Source organism: Nyctereutes procyonoides, unplaced genomic scaffold, assembly GCF_905146905.1.
Source record: "Nyctereutes procyonoides isolate TBG_1078 unplaced genomic scaffold, NYPRO_anot_genome, whole genome shotgun sequence".
Lineage (NCBI taxonomy): Eukaryota > Metazoa > Chordata > Mammalia > Carnivora > Canidae > Nyctereutes > Nyctereutes procyonoides.
This window is the reverse complement of record NW_026575052.1, coordinates 42225535-42242361: the sequence shown is the minus strand read 5'-3', so window position 1 is coordinate 42242361 and position 16827 is coordinate 42225535. Positions and strand designations below refer to the sequence as shown.

General features: G+C 41.4%; 1 protein-coding gene across 1 annotated transcript in view; it reads right to left on the bottom strand.

The window, feature by feature from the left end:
- Nucleotides 1-8851: 8851 nt before the first annotated feature.
- The window catches only part of ANKRD55 (ankyrin repeat domain 55), a 409242-nt gene continuing 401266 nt past the window's right edge, over nt 8852-16827 (bottom strand). The window contains exons 21-22 of the mRNA XM_055332857.1: nt 11308-11400; nt 8852-9266 (exon numbers count right to left, since the gene is read on the bottom strand). Of these exons, the coding sequence (XP_055188832.1) occupies nt 9145-9266; nt 11308-11400 (215 nt within the window). The 3' untranslated portion in view covers nt 8852-9144. The remainder of the gene's footprint in view (nt 9267-11307; nt 11401-16827) is intronic.

The following is a 16827-nucleotide window of genomic DNA, read 5'->3' as shown; positions in this document are numbered from 1 at the left end:
CCTGTTTAAAGAAATGTAACGTTTTAGAGAAAGAGAAGCTTTCTAAATTAAGTGGCGTAGTCCCCTCTGGTTTTCTACTTTTCTCCCTGTATATTTTGTCAATTTGCACAGGCAATATACCCCAGGAGGAACAGGGCTATTGGCAGCAGCTATGCCAGTATTTGGCAATCAGATTTGGTGGATTTCCTTGGACACTGATGGGACAAAGTCAGAAAACAGAACCTGAGATAATTAACAGTCTTTGTCACCGTCTTGCCCATATAAATGCAATCTGGGGAATTTTGTTTGGCATCCTTATTGACAATGAGCTTTACAAAAAGCAGCCATTTTGTTTTATTCACAACTGTAGCTTCCTCACCCTAGAATGATGTGCATAATGAGTGTGCACAACGTTTTTTGCTGAAATAATCAATCTTTGTCTGGAGAAGGGAGAGTTAGCAGCAGAAGGTAACTGGTAAATGAAAACAAGGAGGCATTTATAAAAGACTGCATAGTTTCTTCTGATATTCTCTGCCACAACTTTTTATGGAATTCTTAATTACAAGACCAAAGTCATTACTAAGAAGTATTCTTCTTTGTATCAAAAAATATATTAGTAGTGTTAGAAGGGCTAGCACATTTTATAAAAATGTATGTCTTAGGATCTAAATGGCCATTCTTCTTCATCACATTATTCATTTTCTCTTAAAAGCTGTCAAAAAGACACCTACTCCAGATTCACTTTAATTGAAAAAAGGCAATTACCCATATGTTCTTACCAGGAAGATTGTAAAGCAAAAAAAAAAAAAAACAAAAAAAAAACCCTCAGAGCAAAGCATTATGTTCTATTAAGTTAATCCTGATTTTAAAATGGTTTGTACAGTTAGCTTTCAAATGTTGATGATAAAACACACTTGAGAAGCTTCCTGACATTTTGTTCTAAGTTTCTTTTCTCAAAAGAACCAGCATCACATTGAAAACACAGAAGAGGCAGATGATTTTTAACTTTATGCTTGATGTCTATATGTGCACATACTTGGGTCTATGCTACTCAGAGCCAGTTCTCTATCATCGGGGGACTGCTTTGGACGTTGACAGGTCTTGCAGGCCTCTTTCCTTCCTTCTCTTTCCCATAGTTTATGAACGCACCCACAGAATGGCTAAGAGGTTAAGAGAAATGGGATCACAGAAATCAGTTGTTTGCCTCTTGCGAGAGCAGCTGTGTTAAAACAGTTTGCTTCAAGAGAGAGAAGATAATGGATAAACCATTAAATAAGTGGGCCTCAGGAGTATCAGAAACACCTCCCTACTGTTTGCTGGGGTAACTACCATTGCTTCTCCTATCCCTCACCTGGAGAATCTCTCATCTTGGCCCTTGGGTTAGGCTGGGCATGGCAGAGACTTGGGATGGTGAAAGCATTAGCTTCAAAGTCCACCCCCACCCCCTCCACCATCCTTTTCTCACTTCTACAGAGTCTCAGCAGTTGGCTATCCTTTCCTGAATAGATCTACTGATGAGGAAATGAGGTCAAATTAGCACGAAGTATCATTTTGAGAAAGAAATACTTGGCAATGCCAACACTTTTCAGAGTAGCACAGCTTTATCAAGTATGTCAAGTTTTTTTTCTTTCTTTTTTTTTTTTCCTAGCCAGTAAGGTTACCATTTTATAAGAACCGGTTCAGATTTCCTATACTCTGACCTTGTACCAACTTTACAAAAAGACTCTGGCTTTCATCTTTGGGATCTTGAAGAGGTACAGCATTAATACTCTGGATTATCATTTCATTAAATTGTTACTTTCCCACTGTGGGAATCTTTAACATGAAAATGTATTCTATGAACAGAAACATTTTCTTAAAAAAACTAAAATGCTATAGAGGAACCCAGCTGGCTCTGACAGTGGAGCATGCGACTCTTGATCTGGGAGCTGTGAGTTCGAGCCCCATGTTGGGTGTAGAGCTTACTTAATAATAAAATCTTTAAAATAAATGAATAGGGGATGCCTGGGTGGCTCAGCGGTTAAGCGTCTGCCTTCGGTTCAGGGCAGGATCGGGGGACTCCAGGATCAAGTCCTGCATCGGGCTGCCCACATGGAGCCTGCTTCTGTGTCTCTGCCTCTCTATCTCTGTGTCTCTCATGAATAAATAAATAAAATCTTTAAAAAAATAATAAATAGGTAGATAAATAAATAACATGCTATATATTAATTAAAAAATAAAAGTAGAAAAGCAATTTAAGAGATAACATTTGGTTTTACTTGTGAAAATGAATAAAGGACACCTCATTTAAACTGGAGTTGGGAAACCCTGAAGGGGGAGCTGTCACACACTACCACTTGCCCCTGTTTGCAGACCCCACTAGAAGCAAGCATGGCTGAAGCTTACTTTACCACCCTGTAGGAAGAAGGAAGTTTTCTCCTGGCCCAGAACAGTCCAGTCAGTGACAACTATAGCAATTTAGCCAATGAGAGGCTGCCCCAACTGGGAACTCTTGCTCTCTTCCAATGGACTTTTATTCCTGACAGGTCTTCCCAACACCCTACCCATTCCTACAAAAGAACACTCCTCTCCTTAGTTCCCTGGACTTGCCTATGGTTGCCATAGTTTTTATGTTCAGAACTGCAATTCTTCTATTCCCAAATAAACTCTTTTTACTGCTAAACTGGATAGTTTTTTTTTAAGGTTCACATATTAAGAGATAATGTATTGGCTCCAAAGTTTTAAAATGAGCAAAACAGAGAGTGCACAGTTTAAATGGCTTTTTTCTTCTAAGAAATGCAGGAAAATCCTCATAACTTAACCTCATATGAATCTGCTTTAGCCTTTATACTTTATACATTTTTTTTTCCTACAGCCTCTACCACAGGGCAAACAGTCCATAAATGCTCGCTGAGAGAATGAATGACAGCATAAACGCGTTACAAGCATCTGCTTCTGATCCAAAACAAGCTAAGGCAAGAACAGAGAATAAATAGGTGCTGGAAATGGAGATAATTTCCAGATCTTGATATTATAACTGAATACAGCCTCTGAGTGATGTCTGAGTTCTCAGGTCACATGGTTCAAACTAACCTTTCTCTTTACCAACAAAAGTGACGGGTTATGCAACCAGTATATCCATTTCTTCACAAAAGATGGATAATTTGCCTGGCGCACAAATATAAGGAGAACCTTGTTTATTCCCTTGATTCTAGGAGACGTGGCCTAAGGAAAGGCGCTGTCACATTCATTTCCTACCTGCCTTTCACCCCTTACCTCGGCTAGTATTGATCTCTGAGCTAGGAGGGCAGTTAAGGGGGAAAATATGCATTTCTTGAGGATTATAGGGTGTGGGGGTAACTATAAGAACAGACATGAAGTTATAGAGAGTTGCTGCCTACATTACCACAGGCTATGCACCTTGAACAGAAAAATGGACTAAATTGAGCTGTGAGCTTGTTAATAGGCTCACAAGGGAGGGCGGAGAAACAGCATTTGCCCATGAATACTCATAAAGGTGCGCTCGGGCTCAGGAGGAGCTCTCAGGGGAAATCCCATTTTGAGTGCAGTGTTGAGTCATGCATACACGTATTACACGGGTTTCATTAGCCCCTGGATTATATCCTATCCCATAAAATATTACAATTTAATACAGTAAACCTAGGCATGATTCCCGTGCCTCAGCATCAGTGTTTGCAAAGGGATATATTTTAAAAATATCGCAGTCTGCTGCACAGGTCCAGGTATGTCTCTCGCTTCAACAGTGTTTGGAAGGAACAGGCCCGAGGACGCCCCTTCCTCCGGCTTCCCACACCCTGCAACCTCCTTTCCCGTGGCAACCTTCTCGGGGTGCCCCGCCTCCCGGAGCACCACCCTGTGTCCCCAGCACTAACCCCGGGCGGGCGGCCCGCAGAGCCGGGCTCTCGTGGCCCGCGGTTACTCCCCCGGGGGCAGGCCGCGCCCCCCTCTCGCCCTGGGCCCCGGCCGCAGCCCCCGCCCTGCTGGCCCCTCTCCAGGCCCACCTGGCCCCGCGCCTCCCCCCCCAACAGCCGCCCAGCACCCCCCCCCACGCCCGGCCCACCTGGCCCTGGGGACCCATGCTCTGCCACCGGCCCCTCACCCCCCTCTGCCCCACCTGGCCCATCCCCTCTCCCCCCACTGCCACCTGCCCCCCCCCCCCCCCGCTCTCCACCTGGCCTCCCCCCCTGCCCTCCCCAGTCTCGCGGAGAAGCCCTGGGTCCCCGGCGCCCTTGAAGGTGCCCACCGAGCGGGCGGCCGTGCCAGGGGGAGCCCGAGGCAGGTCCCCCCTCCCCCACCCCCGGGGTGCAGGCCCGGCCCCCGCCCACACCGACCCCCCCGGGCGCCCGGAGCTCCCCTCGGCGCAGGTGCCGCGCGGAGGAGCCGGTGGCCTGGCGACCCCGCGGGCGGCCCGGGCTGGGCGGGACGGCGTCTCCTCGGCCCCCTCAGGCCCCTCGGGGCTCCGGCCTGAGCCCCTTCCCTGGCCTCCCCGGAGCCCCCTCCCAGGCCACAGGCCAAATGGAAACAGTGAAGCTTTTAGAGAAAGCAAAATTGAAGTGCTCTTAAATCTGGAAGATTACCCCCCAGAATGTTACACCCAGTGGTATGCTTGTAAACCAGATCTCAAATAAAAGCCCTGATTTGCAGTGTTTTCCAGTTTCCATGGTGGAAATGTTCCTACCAGGGCCAATATCAAGCCATCAACGGTTGAACAACCAGTTCACAGAATTCTTGAATTCTGGATTTAACAATCAACTCTTACAGGCTGGTAAGAGCTGGCTCCAGCATATCCAAGGAAGCAAAATCTTATTTATTACATAAGCCTTTGTTAGAACAGTACAAAGGGCTTTATGGAAATTTGACTCTTCATCCTTCACTGGTGCAGTGTGGCAGCTCCACTAATGGAGACTGAATGGCCTGCCTCTCAGAAACTCAGGAACTCAACATTCAGTGGAAGGGAGATTCTTTAAATCTTTTCCATTTTCTTTGCATTTCTATTTTTTCCTCCTCAAAGTCACTTATTCAGAGAACATGGGGGTAGATATCTTAGAGCGAGTTATTTTGACACAGGAGAACATTAACTTCTCTGGAATTCAAAGGCTTGCTTGGCTTTGTCATAGATACTTGAGAAAACTCCTCTGGTAGCCTCTGTTTCACTGTAAACCACAATGCTGATTATCTTCACCATCTGTTATTCTCTTACATACTTTCAAGAAACTTTTTCTTGTCTAGCTCTGCAGCTTGAATAAGTTATACTTTCAAACATGGTTAGTGTTTGGCTCAATAGTGATGCTCCTGAGCTTTTGATATTATTTCTTCATTGATTTTTCATATTTGGACTTTGGGGATTTCTTGGAGCTCAGCTGCCTAAAAGACCAAGATTGGATGGATTAAAATCGAGGTTGGAATGGGAAAGCATTTTCTTTGAAAAGAATAGTTTTGATGGAAACATTTGTTGACAGTCTTCACCTATCAGTATTAATATTTCTATGCCAATATCTAGGAAACATGTGAATCTGATAGAATTTCCTGATTTTATTTTATTTTTTTTAAAAAAGATTTTATTGATTTGAGAGAGAGCGCAGGCAAGTGTGCACTAAGGGAAGAGTAGAGGGAGAGAGACAAGCAGACTCCATGCTGAGTGTGGAGCCCAATGCGGGACTCAGTCCCAGGACCCTGAGATCATAACCTGAGCAGAAATCAAGTTGGTTGCTTATCCCAGCTGAGCCACCCAGGTGCCCCTAAGGAGAAAGATCATTTTCCCTGAAGGCAGTAAGAGAGGCTAACTACTACATGTGATAGCTGCTTTCATGTTTTTTATTTATTATTAATTTGATTTTTAACTTGAGTGTTGTATTTTATGGTAAGGTCAAATATGTTCCTTCTTAATTACCCCCATTTGAGCCCTGTGGTAGATTCCAAGGGGTTGTTTTCAAAAGACTACCTTTAAAATGCCAGGATGCCCTTGCTTAGAGACATGCGTTGGTAAACTTCAAAGAGTAGGGGCAAAAGCAAAATCACTAGTTATGTTTGTCTTTCTGGGAGGCACTGTTTCTAATCGGTCACTTGGTGAGGCTTTCTAAAATTTTGTATCAAGCTGTGATTTAATAGAGTTGGAAAAGATAATAAGCTAGAGCCACGGAAAGCTATTTATGTTGGCTGAATCTATGAAATAAGAACATTAGCGTTTAGTGTTTATGGAGAGAAAGAACACCTGTGTTACACCAGGTGATCACCAAAAGGAAGTAAGAAAAATGGGGGGGAAAACCCTACCTTCCAACAACTCTAATTGGTTAGCACAAATTACTGAACTGGTGGACTCTTGCCACAAATATTAATATTAGCTCCATTATGCCTCTACAGCTTTTAGGCTGAATGAATAAATTCAGAAAGTGACACTTAGCCAAAGGTGTATCACACCATTGAAACTTGTGGAACAGGAAAACAAGATATGGGAATTATGTATGTGGACTATGCAACTTGAAAGACTGCCATTAGCTGTGTGACTTCAGGCAAATTAGTTAACTTCTTTCTTTGCCTTGGATTCCTTGTCTGTACTTGGAGAATATAAGTTGATGTAATGGTCCCGATGAAATAATGAATGAAAAGTTATGATTCGTGTGTAAATAAATGATATGTCCTTAGCAGGGAAGGGGAATATAAGAGGTCAAATAAGAGAACTGTCATTTTAGAAGAAAAACTCGCTTGACATTTTTTTAAGTTGGGCACAAATCAGTGATTACCTAATATCTGATTTCATCAGTAAAATATTGGCTTGAAGATAAATCCACCCCAAACAAGCAACTTTTCTTGGTGGCAAAAGGGTAACTGCTCTAATTTTAAAAGGTGGTGATGGGTAGAAATTACTTCTTCATATCTAGCAAAAGATCCTTAAATCCACTTCAGGGGGAAGGCCTAACACTAGAAAACGCTATGTGTGGGGGCACCTGGGTGGCTTAGTTGGTTGAGTGTCCAACTCGGTTTCAGCTCAGGTCATGATCTTAGGGTCATGGGATTGAGCCCCACATCAGGCTCCCTGCTCAGCAGAGTCTGCTCATGATTTTTTTTTCTCTGTCTCTCTCCCCTCGTCCTCCTCCCTGTGCTCTCTCTCCCACTCTCTAAAATAAAATAAATAAATCTTAAAAAAAAAAAAAAAGGAAAGAAGTACAAGTGCTGGGGGATGGTGGTTTTTTTCCCTAGCTATATACAGATATGGTTTGCTTATTTGTCTTTTTAATTTCTTTGGCCTCTTAGCTATCTACTTGGTAAAGGGATCTTAAATGATCACTTAGGGACTGGACTTTGGTTAGTGTGGTAATCTTTTGGATAATTCATAAATATTCCAATTCTCCTCTTTCCTGCCCGTGGAAGGATTGCATTTGCTTACCTCATTTGGAGTTAGGCATGTCCATACGACTTGATTTGGCAAATGAAATGTGAAAGGTAGTGTGAGACTCACCTTGCACTTCCTCTGTTCTCGTCACCAAGGAGGTGGATGCTGAAGTAGAATCTACATCAGCCAACTCTGCCAACTGGTGTGGGACATGTATTGTGAATGAGAACTGTCAGCCGGTGAGATTTTTGGGGTTGTTTATTATTGAAGTAGAGGCTGTCCTATCCTGGTTAAGCCAAAGAGTAGATGGCCAGGTATCTCCTGCAGGTGAACAGAGATTCAGAAGTAACCAGGTGACATAGTAGAACCACCTAATTAATATGATTATGAATGATTCACCTAAATCATTCTCACAGGGAATGATTTTTCAAAGATGCAGTGCACAAACAAAAGAAAAGAGAACAAAACAAAACATAACAGAAAACCCCTCAGAATCTATGTCCTGAGAGCTCTCCCATTTGCACCAGGATTTGTCCTTCCTATCAGCTACTGTCTAGCTTGGATGACTGGCCATGGGCTTTCTCTTCTATAATCTCTAATTCAGACTACTATCATTGTCAAAATGAGACTGTGGACCTCTTTACTATCACTTCCTATGTCTCTCTACCTTGCCACCTTCCTCTCTACATCCCTACTTTCTTCCCTTCCTTCTTTCCTGGAAAAAAAAAAAAAGACTGAGTGCCTGTTATGTGCCAGGCACTGTACACATTTCTGGAAGTGCAAAGCCAAAGAACTATGATTTGACCTCAGAGGAGCTTCCATTTAGTTAATGGCACAGTCTGATCTCTCTCAACAAATAATGCTAATACAAAATGCTAAGTGTTGTACTTGAGATAATTACAGAATGACATATAGGCTTAGAAATAACACAGAATGACTATGATCTTATACATCTAGGCCTTGAAATTTAAATCAGTCCAAATAACACATAAACATCTTAGTAGATCTACAGTTAGTAGTAGTCTTTTGAACTTTACTACATCATAAGTTTGGGAATGTCTTGAGTAGGCAGAGACCATTATTTCAAACAGAAAAAAGAATGATTAAACACACAGAGTATTTGAGGAATGTATGAGAAATGCCTATCTCATTCTGTTAGGCCAGGATGTAGATGCTTCCAACTTACATGATCTTCTCACTATTAGAACAACCACATCTGGAAATGACAATAAGTGGAAATAATCAAATAACAAAGAAGATACATAAACATTGGCAAATAATTTGGGCTGTAGCCAGACTCAGAAGATGTTGGAAAATACTTTACAGAAGCTTATACATTTAAAAGCTATTAACTGTGACTGATTAAAGGAATTTGCTACTTTAATTTTAATTAAGTTTCATCAATCTAAGGTAGAATTATAATAAATGTGAAGAAAAAGTATGGAATATGCTTTTCTGTTGTTTTTTTATTCAGCAAAGCATACATTTTTAAGACAAAATCATTCAGGAAAAACAAAACAAAACAAAGACAAAAACCTCTGTTGATGTCACAACGCAAACCAAACATAGCAGAGTTTCCCTGCTGATAACAAATCCTGACTTTTTATTTTGGCATGGAGACGTTACAGAAACTCACAGACTTAAAATATATATACAATCAAAGATTCCAAGTGCTTATTTCAGAAATATCATTGGAATAAGGAGTTATAAAACCGTGAATGGCTTCTATAATGCAATTTACTAAATCAGTCTTGGTTCTCACAAACTAGAGTACTCTCATCCTTTGACAGTTGAAAATATATATAATCTATACTTTTACAGTCAGCGACCCACAGTTAATTTTCTTCATTGGTAAGATTGGCAAAGTTTTCACTGTCTTCAGCTGGCACGCTCTGCCCCCGTTGGCTTGGAATAGCAGGAAGCACTCGGTTTGTCCGCAGAGGTCCTCCAGATAGAACTGGGGAGAAAGAACAGAATGAAAGCCTTTCAAGGTTTGCTTCTCTCAGAGTCTCAGGAGGAATGGTGTTGTGAGAATGATGTTATCTCTAAAGGAGTGGAGGCATTTCTACGGAGCTTGTCTTGGTGAGAGCTCAGCTGCAGGAAAAAGTTGTGTCTGTATCTACTCAGGCTTATCACATGTCATCAGGATGTCAAATACGCACAAATACAAGACGGGGCCAAGTTTGATCAAAACATGATTGGACTATGCTTGCTGGCACAGCTCTCTTTTCCTGGGGTGGAGTAGCTGTTGATGGCCAAGTCAGCACAGTGCTCTAAATGAGCCCCAAGACATCTGTACTGCCCTTTTATGCAATCCTCAAAAGGCTCTTGAGTTTCTTTTAGGAAAAGCCCTGTGTACCTTCGCATTTCTTTTTCATAGAGCTAAAGTTGATCAAAGATCTTTATCTTCCCTTCTCTCCTTAAATTTAATTGTGAAGAGCAAAGCTCCTGGGCTCTGCCTATGAAAATCCCCTCTCTGGCTTCTCCAAACCCCACCAGGATTCAAGGCTGAGCAACTACTTAATTAGATAACTTTGTGAGTCATTTCTGCTTAAAGACGGGGTTGAGCTTGAATTTCATCCAGTGATTGAATTCACACCATCCCAAACTGTCACTTTATACAAATCAGTAAAAGCAAAGGAATGGATCTGTTAAGGAAGAGGTTTTGTTTTTTGCTACTAATTCCTTGTGTGAGTTTGGAAATAAATCTCCATCTCTCCCTTTCCTTATTTGCAAAATGACAGGGTTATACTAAGACCCTGTGATTCACTGTTTTTACCTAAGAAATCCTAGAACTCTTGATTGGTCCCTTCCACACTACAGCCTGGGGCTGAAAAGACATACTGGGTATTTATTCTGTGCAAACAGTTGCCAGTGTTTTCCATATATTACCTATATTGGATGTATAAATATATTTCCACATATTACCATGTAATCCTTCAAACAACCTTTTTAGGCTGGCACTTTTCTTATAGGCTAAGGGAGGAAACTGAAGGTTAAGAAACTTGTCTGAAACCAGGCAGCTCCTAAATCATTCAACCTCTGCAATTAAGAGGGTATGGAGAGAGAGAGAGAGAGAGAGAGAGAGAGAGAGAGAATGAGAGAGTATGTGCATGCTTGCATACATGTTATAAATGACAGGGCTGGGATAGAAAGAGAAGGAAGGAAGGAAATTAGAATCCAGTAAGAATTGCTTGTTTCCATGAGGCAGCTGACTCAGTGTCTTATAGTTTTGCTCCTGGCTCTGCTACTTACTACCCAAGTAATGCTGGGCAAATCATGCAACCTCTGTGAGATTAGTTTTCTCATCTGTACAATGGGAATAATAATAGAATCTGCCTCCTAGCACAGATATGAGGATATGCAAACTTGGAATTTCTGGGTGTGGAGCCCAGAAATCTACTTTATAACAATCACCCCAGGTAATACTTGAAGTACACTCAAACTTAAAGATCACTGACTAATAGAATATGTTTAATATTTTATGTTGTGAGAAATTTTTGTACAAAATATTATTTAATAAATCAATAATGTCAAAAGTAACATGGGTGAACAGCATCTACATGATTATTCCTTTCTGTTTAGGGATGCATAGCCTCTGAGTAGAGGGATGACACATATTTGTACCTGTTCATCATAGTCAGGAAACCAATGTCAAAAGACCAATCTTAAGAGAAAAAAAAATTTTTTTTTTGAGAAAAATTTTTAAAGCACTTTCTTACACACATTAAATAGAGCATAACAAAATAAACATTGGTTATTGTTTTTATAATCCAAACACAAAAATTCCTCAAGGGAGGGAGTATTTTTTTTTTTACCCTAAACAAGCATTACCAAGTTGGACAAAACTTTAAAGACTGTCTCTATTCTATTTTCCTGTAATTTACAAGTTTTGGCGCCTGATGTTCCCTTGAAAAATGAAAGTAAACTGAAATAACAGTTGTGTCTAGACATGTTAACACTTGCAAAGGAAGCTGAAGAAGATTCATAATACTTACATTTTTGGTCTGGTAGGGGAGCTAGGTTGTTCCGGGTGAAAGGAAGATCCCTGATCTGGGGTCTATTTGGGGAGACATGCTGAAAATTTTGTCCTAGGGACAAACAAAATTGTGTCAATTATCTGAGCATAACCAAGTGCAGATTATAAAATCCAGTGGATAAGAGAATCATAAAGTTGTTAGAGATTGCTCAGTTTAAGATGCTAACAACAACAAAAATCATAATAGCTACACTTCGTTGAGTTTCTATTATATACCAGTCACTGTTTTAATGAAATAAAAAGACATCGGAAGTCATTTCTTGAATAAATGAGTTGAAATAAAATTTTATAAACAAGCACAGTTGGCCACTCACTCTATAAAACTTAAAAGTTTGAGGGATGCCTGGGTGGCTCAGGGGTTGAGCATCTGCCTTCGGCTCAGGGCATGATCCCGGAGTTCGGAATCGAGTCCCACATCGGGCTCCCTGCAAGGAGCCTGCTTCTCCCTCTGCCTGTGTCTCTATCTTCTGTGTCTCTCATGAATAAATAAAATCTTTAAAAAAACTAACTTAAAAGTTTGAAAAAGTAAAATAGGGTATACAATACAATATATCAGTCAAATCTGTGGTGAATGACACATAAGTAGGATATATTCTTCTCGATCAGTGTTTTTCAATGCTGGTTGCACATAGGAATTGAATTATCTCAGGAGTTAAAAAAAAAACACTGTAGCCCAGTCAAACCCCAGATCAATTAAAAGAGAATCTCTGGGACTGGAATAGGGCATCAGATTTTTATCACTTCCCAAGGTATTCTAATGTGCTGTAGGATTGAGTATCATTGACCTAGAAGATGGGATCTGGGAGAAGTCACCTGGCATGTAGCTATTCTCTAATTTAGGCTATAAGCAGTGCTATGCTAGAGCCCTGTGTACTGGCTCTTGGGAACTGATGGTTAAAATTTCAGGAATTTAGTGAGCTGTTGACATCACAGTGGTGGCTTGGCGTCGGTCATAGAAGTATTTACACCATGGAAATCAGCAAGCACTGAGTCAGCTGTTAAATATTTATCAATATACCACCGATTACAAGAGATAGACCTAAATGTCTGAAAATAGAAAGGAATACCCAAGTTATTTAGGTCCTTTTAAATAGTTGACCATTTGGTCAACTCCTGGGACAGGAGTAGACTTGTCTGCCGGCTTGGGTAAGAGATGCTCCCTCTCTAAACCTCAATTTCCTGAAATACAAAGTGGTGAAAGTAATTGTATCTGTCCTTTTCACTTGTCATAAAGATTAAATAAGAGAACAAATGTAAAGCATTTAGCTTACAAGGTTAACACCTAATAAACATTAGTTATTATGACAGTTTTATTCTGTGGAGTGTTTAACACAATCTCCTGGAGAGTGGGGAAAGTATTCATTTGATCTTTTGCCTCATAATTTTGTAAGAATCAGAACAACTATAGGAACTGCGGATAGGCTTAATTCTTCTGCTTGGGCCAGACAGTCCTTAGAATAACGGAGAAAAAAAGATTAGCCAAGATCCACTGTCTATCTGCATAGGGGCATTATAAGGGCAGCCCTCTGAGCACTGCCATTTGATGAAAATTGAGCAAAATTTACAGTCTCTCTGGTGGATATTATGTTTTTATTCCTTTGTATTATAAAGGTCAAATAATCTCATAAGCTACTATTTAAAAAGAAAACATCCCTGAGTAGAATAATAGTAAGTAATTACAGTAAGTACCCATATCAACTCATATCTTATTTATCCATGAATATTTGAGCAGAAATTTGCAAAACCAAGAAATGAGATAATGATAATTATGGCTAAAGTTAACTGAGAACTTACTATTGTAGGGACTGGGCTGGATGCTATGGGCATAATTTCATTTAATCTTAACAATCACTTTTCCTTGTGACATAGACGCCATTATCATCCACATTATACAAATGAAGACACTGGCTTGGAAGAGTTCTCAAATGTGCTCAAGGTTACATAATGGAAAGTGACAGAGCTTGGGCTCCAACTTTGGCCTGTCTGACATAAAACTCATCCTGCCTCCGTAGCAGTCAAAGCAATTTTGACAAGATGAGAGATGGGCAGAAAGGGGGTGGGCGGTGATTTGGGACATGGGAGGAGAGCCCAACTTCATTCTGCACTGGCATTGGGCTCAGTTTTGAAGGACAAGGTGGATCTGAGCGCAGCCCAAAGCTCTGTTATGTGTGCTGCAGGCATCTCAGGGAGCGTCAGCCAATCAGGATAGGATAAAGGACCACTGTCCTAGATTCAAAGGTGGAAGGGTTTTCACAGTTGAACAATGGAATTCAGTCAAGCAATTAAATAAATTCAGCATTCATCTATTGTGTATCGCCGTATTCCTGAGCCTAGAGTGCAAAGAGGACAAGGCAAGGTGCTCAGGAAGGATAACAGTGTATGTTGGAGGAAATACAGGTTAACTTCTACTTTTGAAGCCTAAGAGCAGTGATGTGAGGGTATCACATAGGAAAGGGATGTGGAGAGGTGTGTCTTGAATCCCACAGCACTCACTTGAACTTCTGCTTCATCACTTCCTGCCTAGCTCTGTGACCTTAAGCAGGTGGTATAATCTCTCTATGCCTCAATTTCCTCATTTCCAGAATAGGGATTAAAAACTCCTCTCCAGGGATCCCCGGGTGGCACAGCGGTTTGGTGCCTGCCTTTGGCCCAGGGCGCGATCCTGGAGACCCGGGATCGAATCCCACGTCGGGCTCCTGGTGCATGGAGCCTGCTTCTCCCTGCCTATGTCTCTGCCTCTCTCTCTCTCTCTGTGTGACTATCATTAAAAAAAAAAAAAAAAACAAAAAACTCCTCTCCAGCAGTGCTGGCAAAGGGGAAGTACACACTTTGCTATCTGCCTCACAGGAGGCTCAGCAAGGTGGAGCCATTCTATGGTTCACAGTAAGAAAGAGCCTCAGCTCCTAGAGAAGTCAGGGGGACTTCCAGACAAGGTGGCCTTTGAGCTGGTTCTTAAAAAATTGTACAAATCTGCCAAGCACACAGTGGACAGAAGGTAAAAATAACATGGGCACTGACGCCATAGAGCGAAAGGTATGAGGTGTTGGGGCCCTGAGACATATTCAAGGAAGTGTTCAAGGGGATGGGGGAAAGGATTGGAGATGTAAGGCCCAGATGCTGAGAATGGAGCCCACCCATGCTGGGAGCATTTTGAGGCCCAGCCATGTGGGAGCATTTTGTTTATCAGCTCAGGAGTCTGGTCTTTGTCCTGGAAAAGATGTAGCACCTCTGATGAGTTTAATCAGAGGGGTCACAGGATCAGACCTACACAGGAAGGAGAGCACATTGCTGCTGGGATAGTCTAGTAAATTGGGGAGAAGGGAGTTCTCTCTTGAGGAAGAGGGGAAGCGAGCCCTTTCATACTTTTGTGATGGCTTGAAAATAACCAGGCTGGTTGCAAACACCACAGAGCTTTCTGTTCCATTTTCTCTGAAAGCTGCTCGCAATGAATTAAGCTGATGTGCTCCAAATTTCCTCATTAGGTTAAGTGCCTCATCCCGCATCTCTCTCCATCTAGCCCACTGACAGGTCTCAATGAATGTTAAGCAATAATCATTACGGCTAAATGTTCGGGGTTGCTGATGTAAGCACAGGATATTGGCTGCCAGGAATTCAAACAGTAGTACTGCTAGCCCTATTATTTCTACTAAACCCAGGGCAGGAAAAGAGAAAATCCACTGCTAAAGGGACTATCCAAGTTCAGACCAGCAGTGCTGTGGTATGATTTGCAGTATCTAATTGCTTTACCGTATTAGACTTCCATATCAAGCATGGGCGCTCAATCTAGAAATCTGCTAGACTAACAACTTAAACCACTTAAGTGAACCCTCCTAATTGTAGTCCAGAAGCCTCAGTAGTTCTAAAAACATTTCAAATTGGGTTAAAAATGTCCACAAAAATAAAATCTATAAGGCAGGGAAATCTTTTTGTTTTGGGAAGGACAATGTCATTTCTAAGAAAATTGCAGTGTGGGTAATTGGTAAGTATACTAACAAACTTGACTTTGAGATTTAAGGAGAGAAACACATTGCCACAGTGATACCTTGCTATTTAGGGGATGTGGGTTGGAGTGCTGAGAATGTCACTAATTAGTTGTAAGACTCTGAGTAAACCATTTTAACTATCCTAGGCCATGTGAATTATAACTGAAAAGGGCCTCATGAGACATAATGGCCCCAGCCTCTGCATGAGTAAGAAACTGGCTCAGAGAGACGACATGTCTTGCTTTATCAATCAGGGCTCATCCAAGAAAAAAAGAGACCTCTCTTGGTCTTTCAAACAGAGGGAATTCCCTACATATATTTGTGATAGAAAAGCTAAGAAGCCAAACTAAGAGAGAGTAGGACAATCCAGAGATTAGCTGTTGCAAAAAAAAAAAAAAAAAAAAAAGGCAACCACCCCTAGGCTGGAGAGATGAGAGGAAGAGATGGTGTTATGAAGGCCTACAAGCTAGTGGAAGCCAGAGCCACAGTGAGCAGCTGTGTGGAGAAGTGGGAGGAGGTAGAACCACTGTTGGGGCTTCCAGAAGAAGCAGAGGGACACAGTGTACAACTACACTGCTTTCCTTTGTTCTCCTACTCTCCCTCTTCTGCCAAGTGCCTCCTGGTACTTGGCCTAAAGTACCTGGAAGCAGCTGCAAGGGAGCCTAAGAAGTGTCATTTCCTTAGAGACAGAACGGAACTGGGGGGAAAAGACAAGATGTGAGAGCAAGCAAGCAGCTGACTAGCAACAGGTACTTAAATTTCGTCTTTAAAGCAAGGTCACTTCTAGTTTCTGTCTAAAGCATACAGCCTGGCACATGGTTCTTTAAAAAAACAAAACAAAACTTTTGTATGTGTATAACATTGTGTTCGAACCACTGTTCTAAGTACTCTGCATGTATCACCTCTTTAAATCTTAACGGCAACTCACGATCCTAAGAGTTAGATATTTCCTCTCAGTTTTTTTTTTTTTCAGGTGAAGAAACAAAAACCCAGAGAGATTAAGCAACAGCAAATAAGTGGGAGAGCCAAAATCTGAATTCTGGTGTCTTAACCGCTGGATGATTCTGTGTCTTGACAGATTCCAAACCCTCTAACCATTTAATGAATGACTGGATTGCTAAAATTCTCTCCATTTAAAGACCCTATAATCTTGTATCTAAACATGAGAAGAAAGTTGCTTTAAAGTCAGTTGCAGAATCATTCGAGCAAATCTATATCTTTAAAAAGTTCATTTATAGGCTGAAGATTCTTGGGAGATTTATCTTATCACAACTCAGTTGCCTAGGATGGCTCCTAGTTATTATCAGCGCTTAAAAACATTGGTTGGAAAAAGAAATGCTTTGATGTGCCACAGCTAATTGTTCAAGGTTTTCTTGGAGAATTTTGCTTCTTCTTTTCTGCTACCCCAGGACTGACTATTCAAATTATTTCACTGGCAAATGAAGCAAAATTTCAGATGAAGCAAGTTTATTGAGTTTCCTTTTATTGCCAGTAAT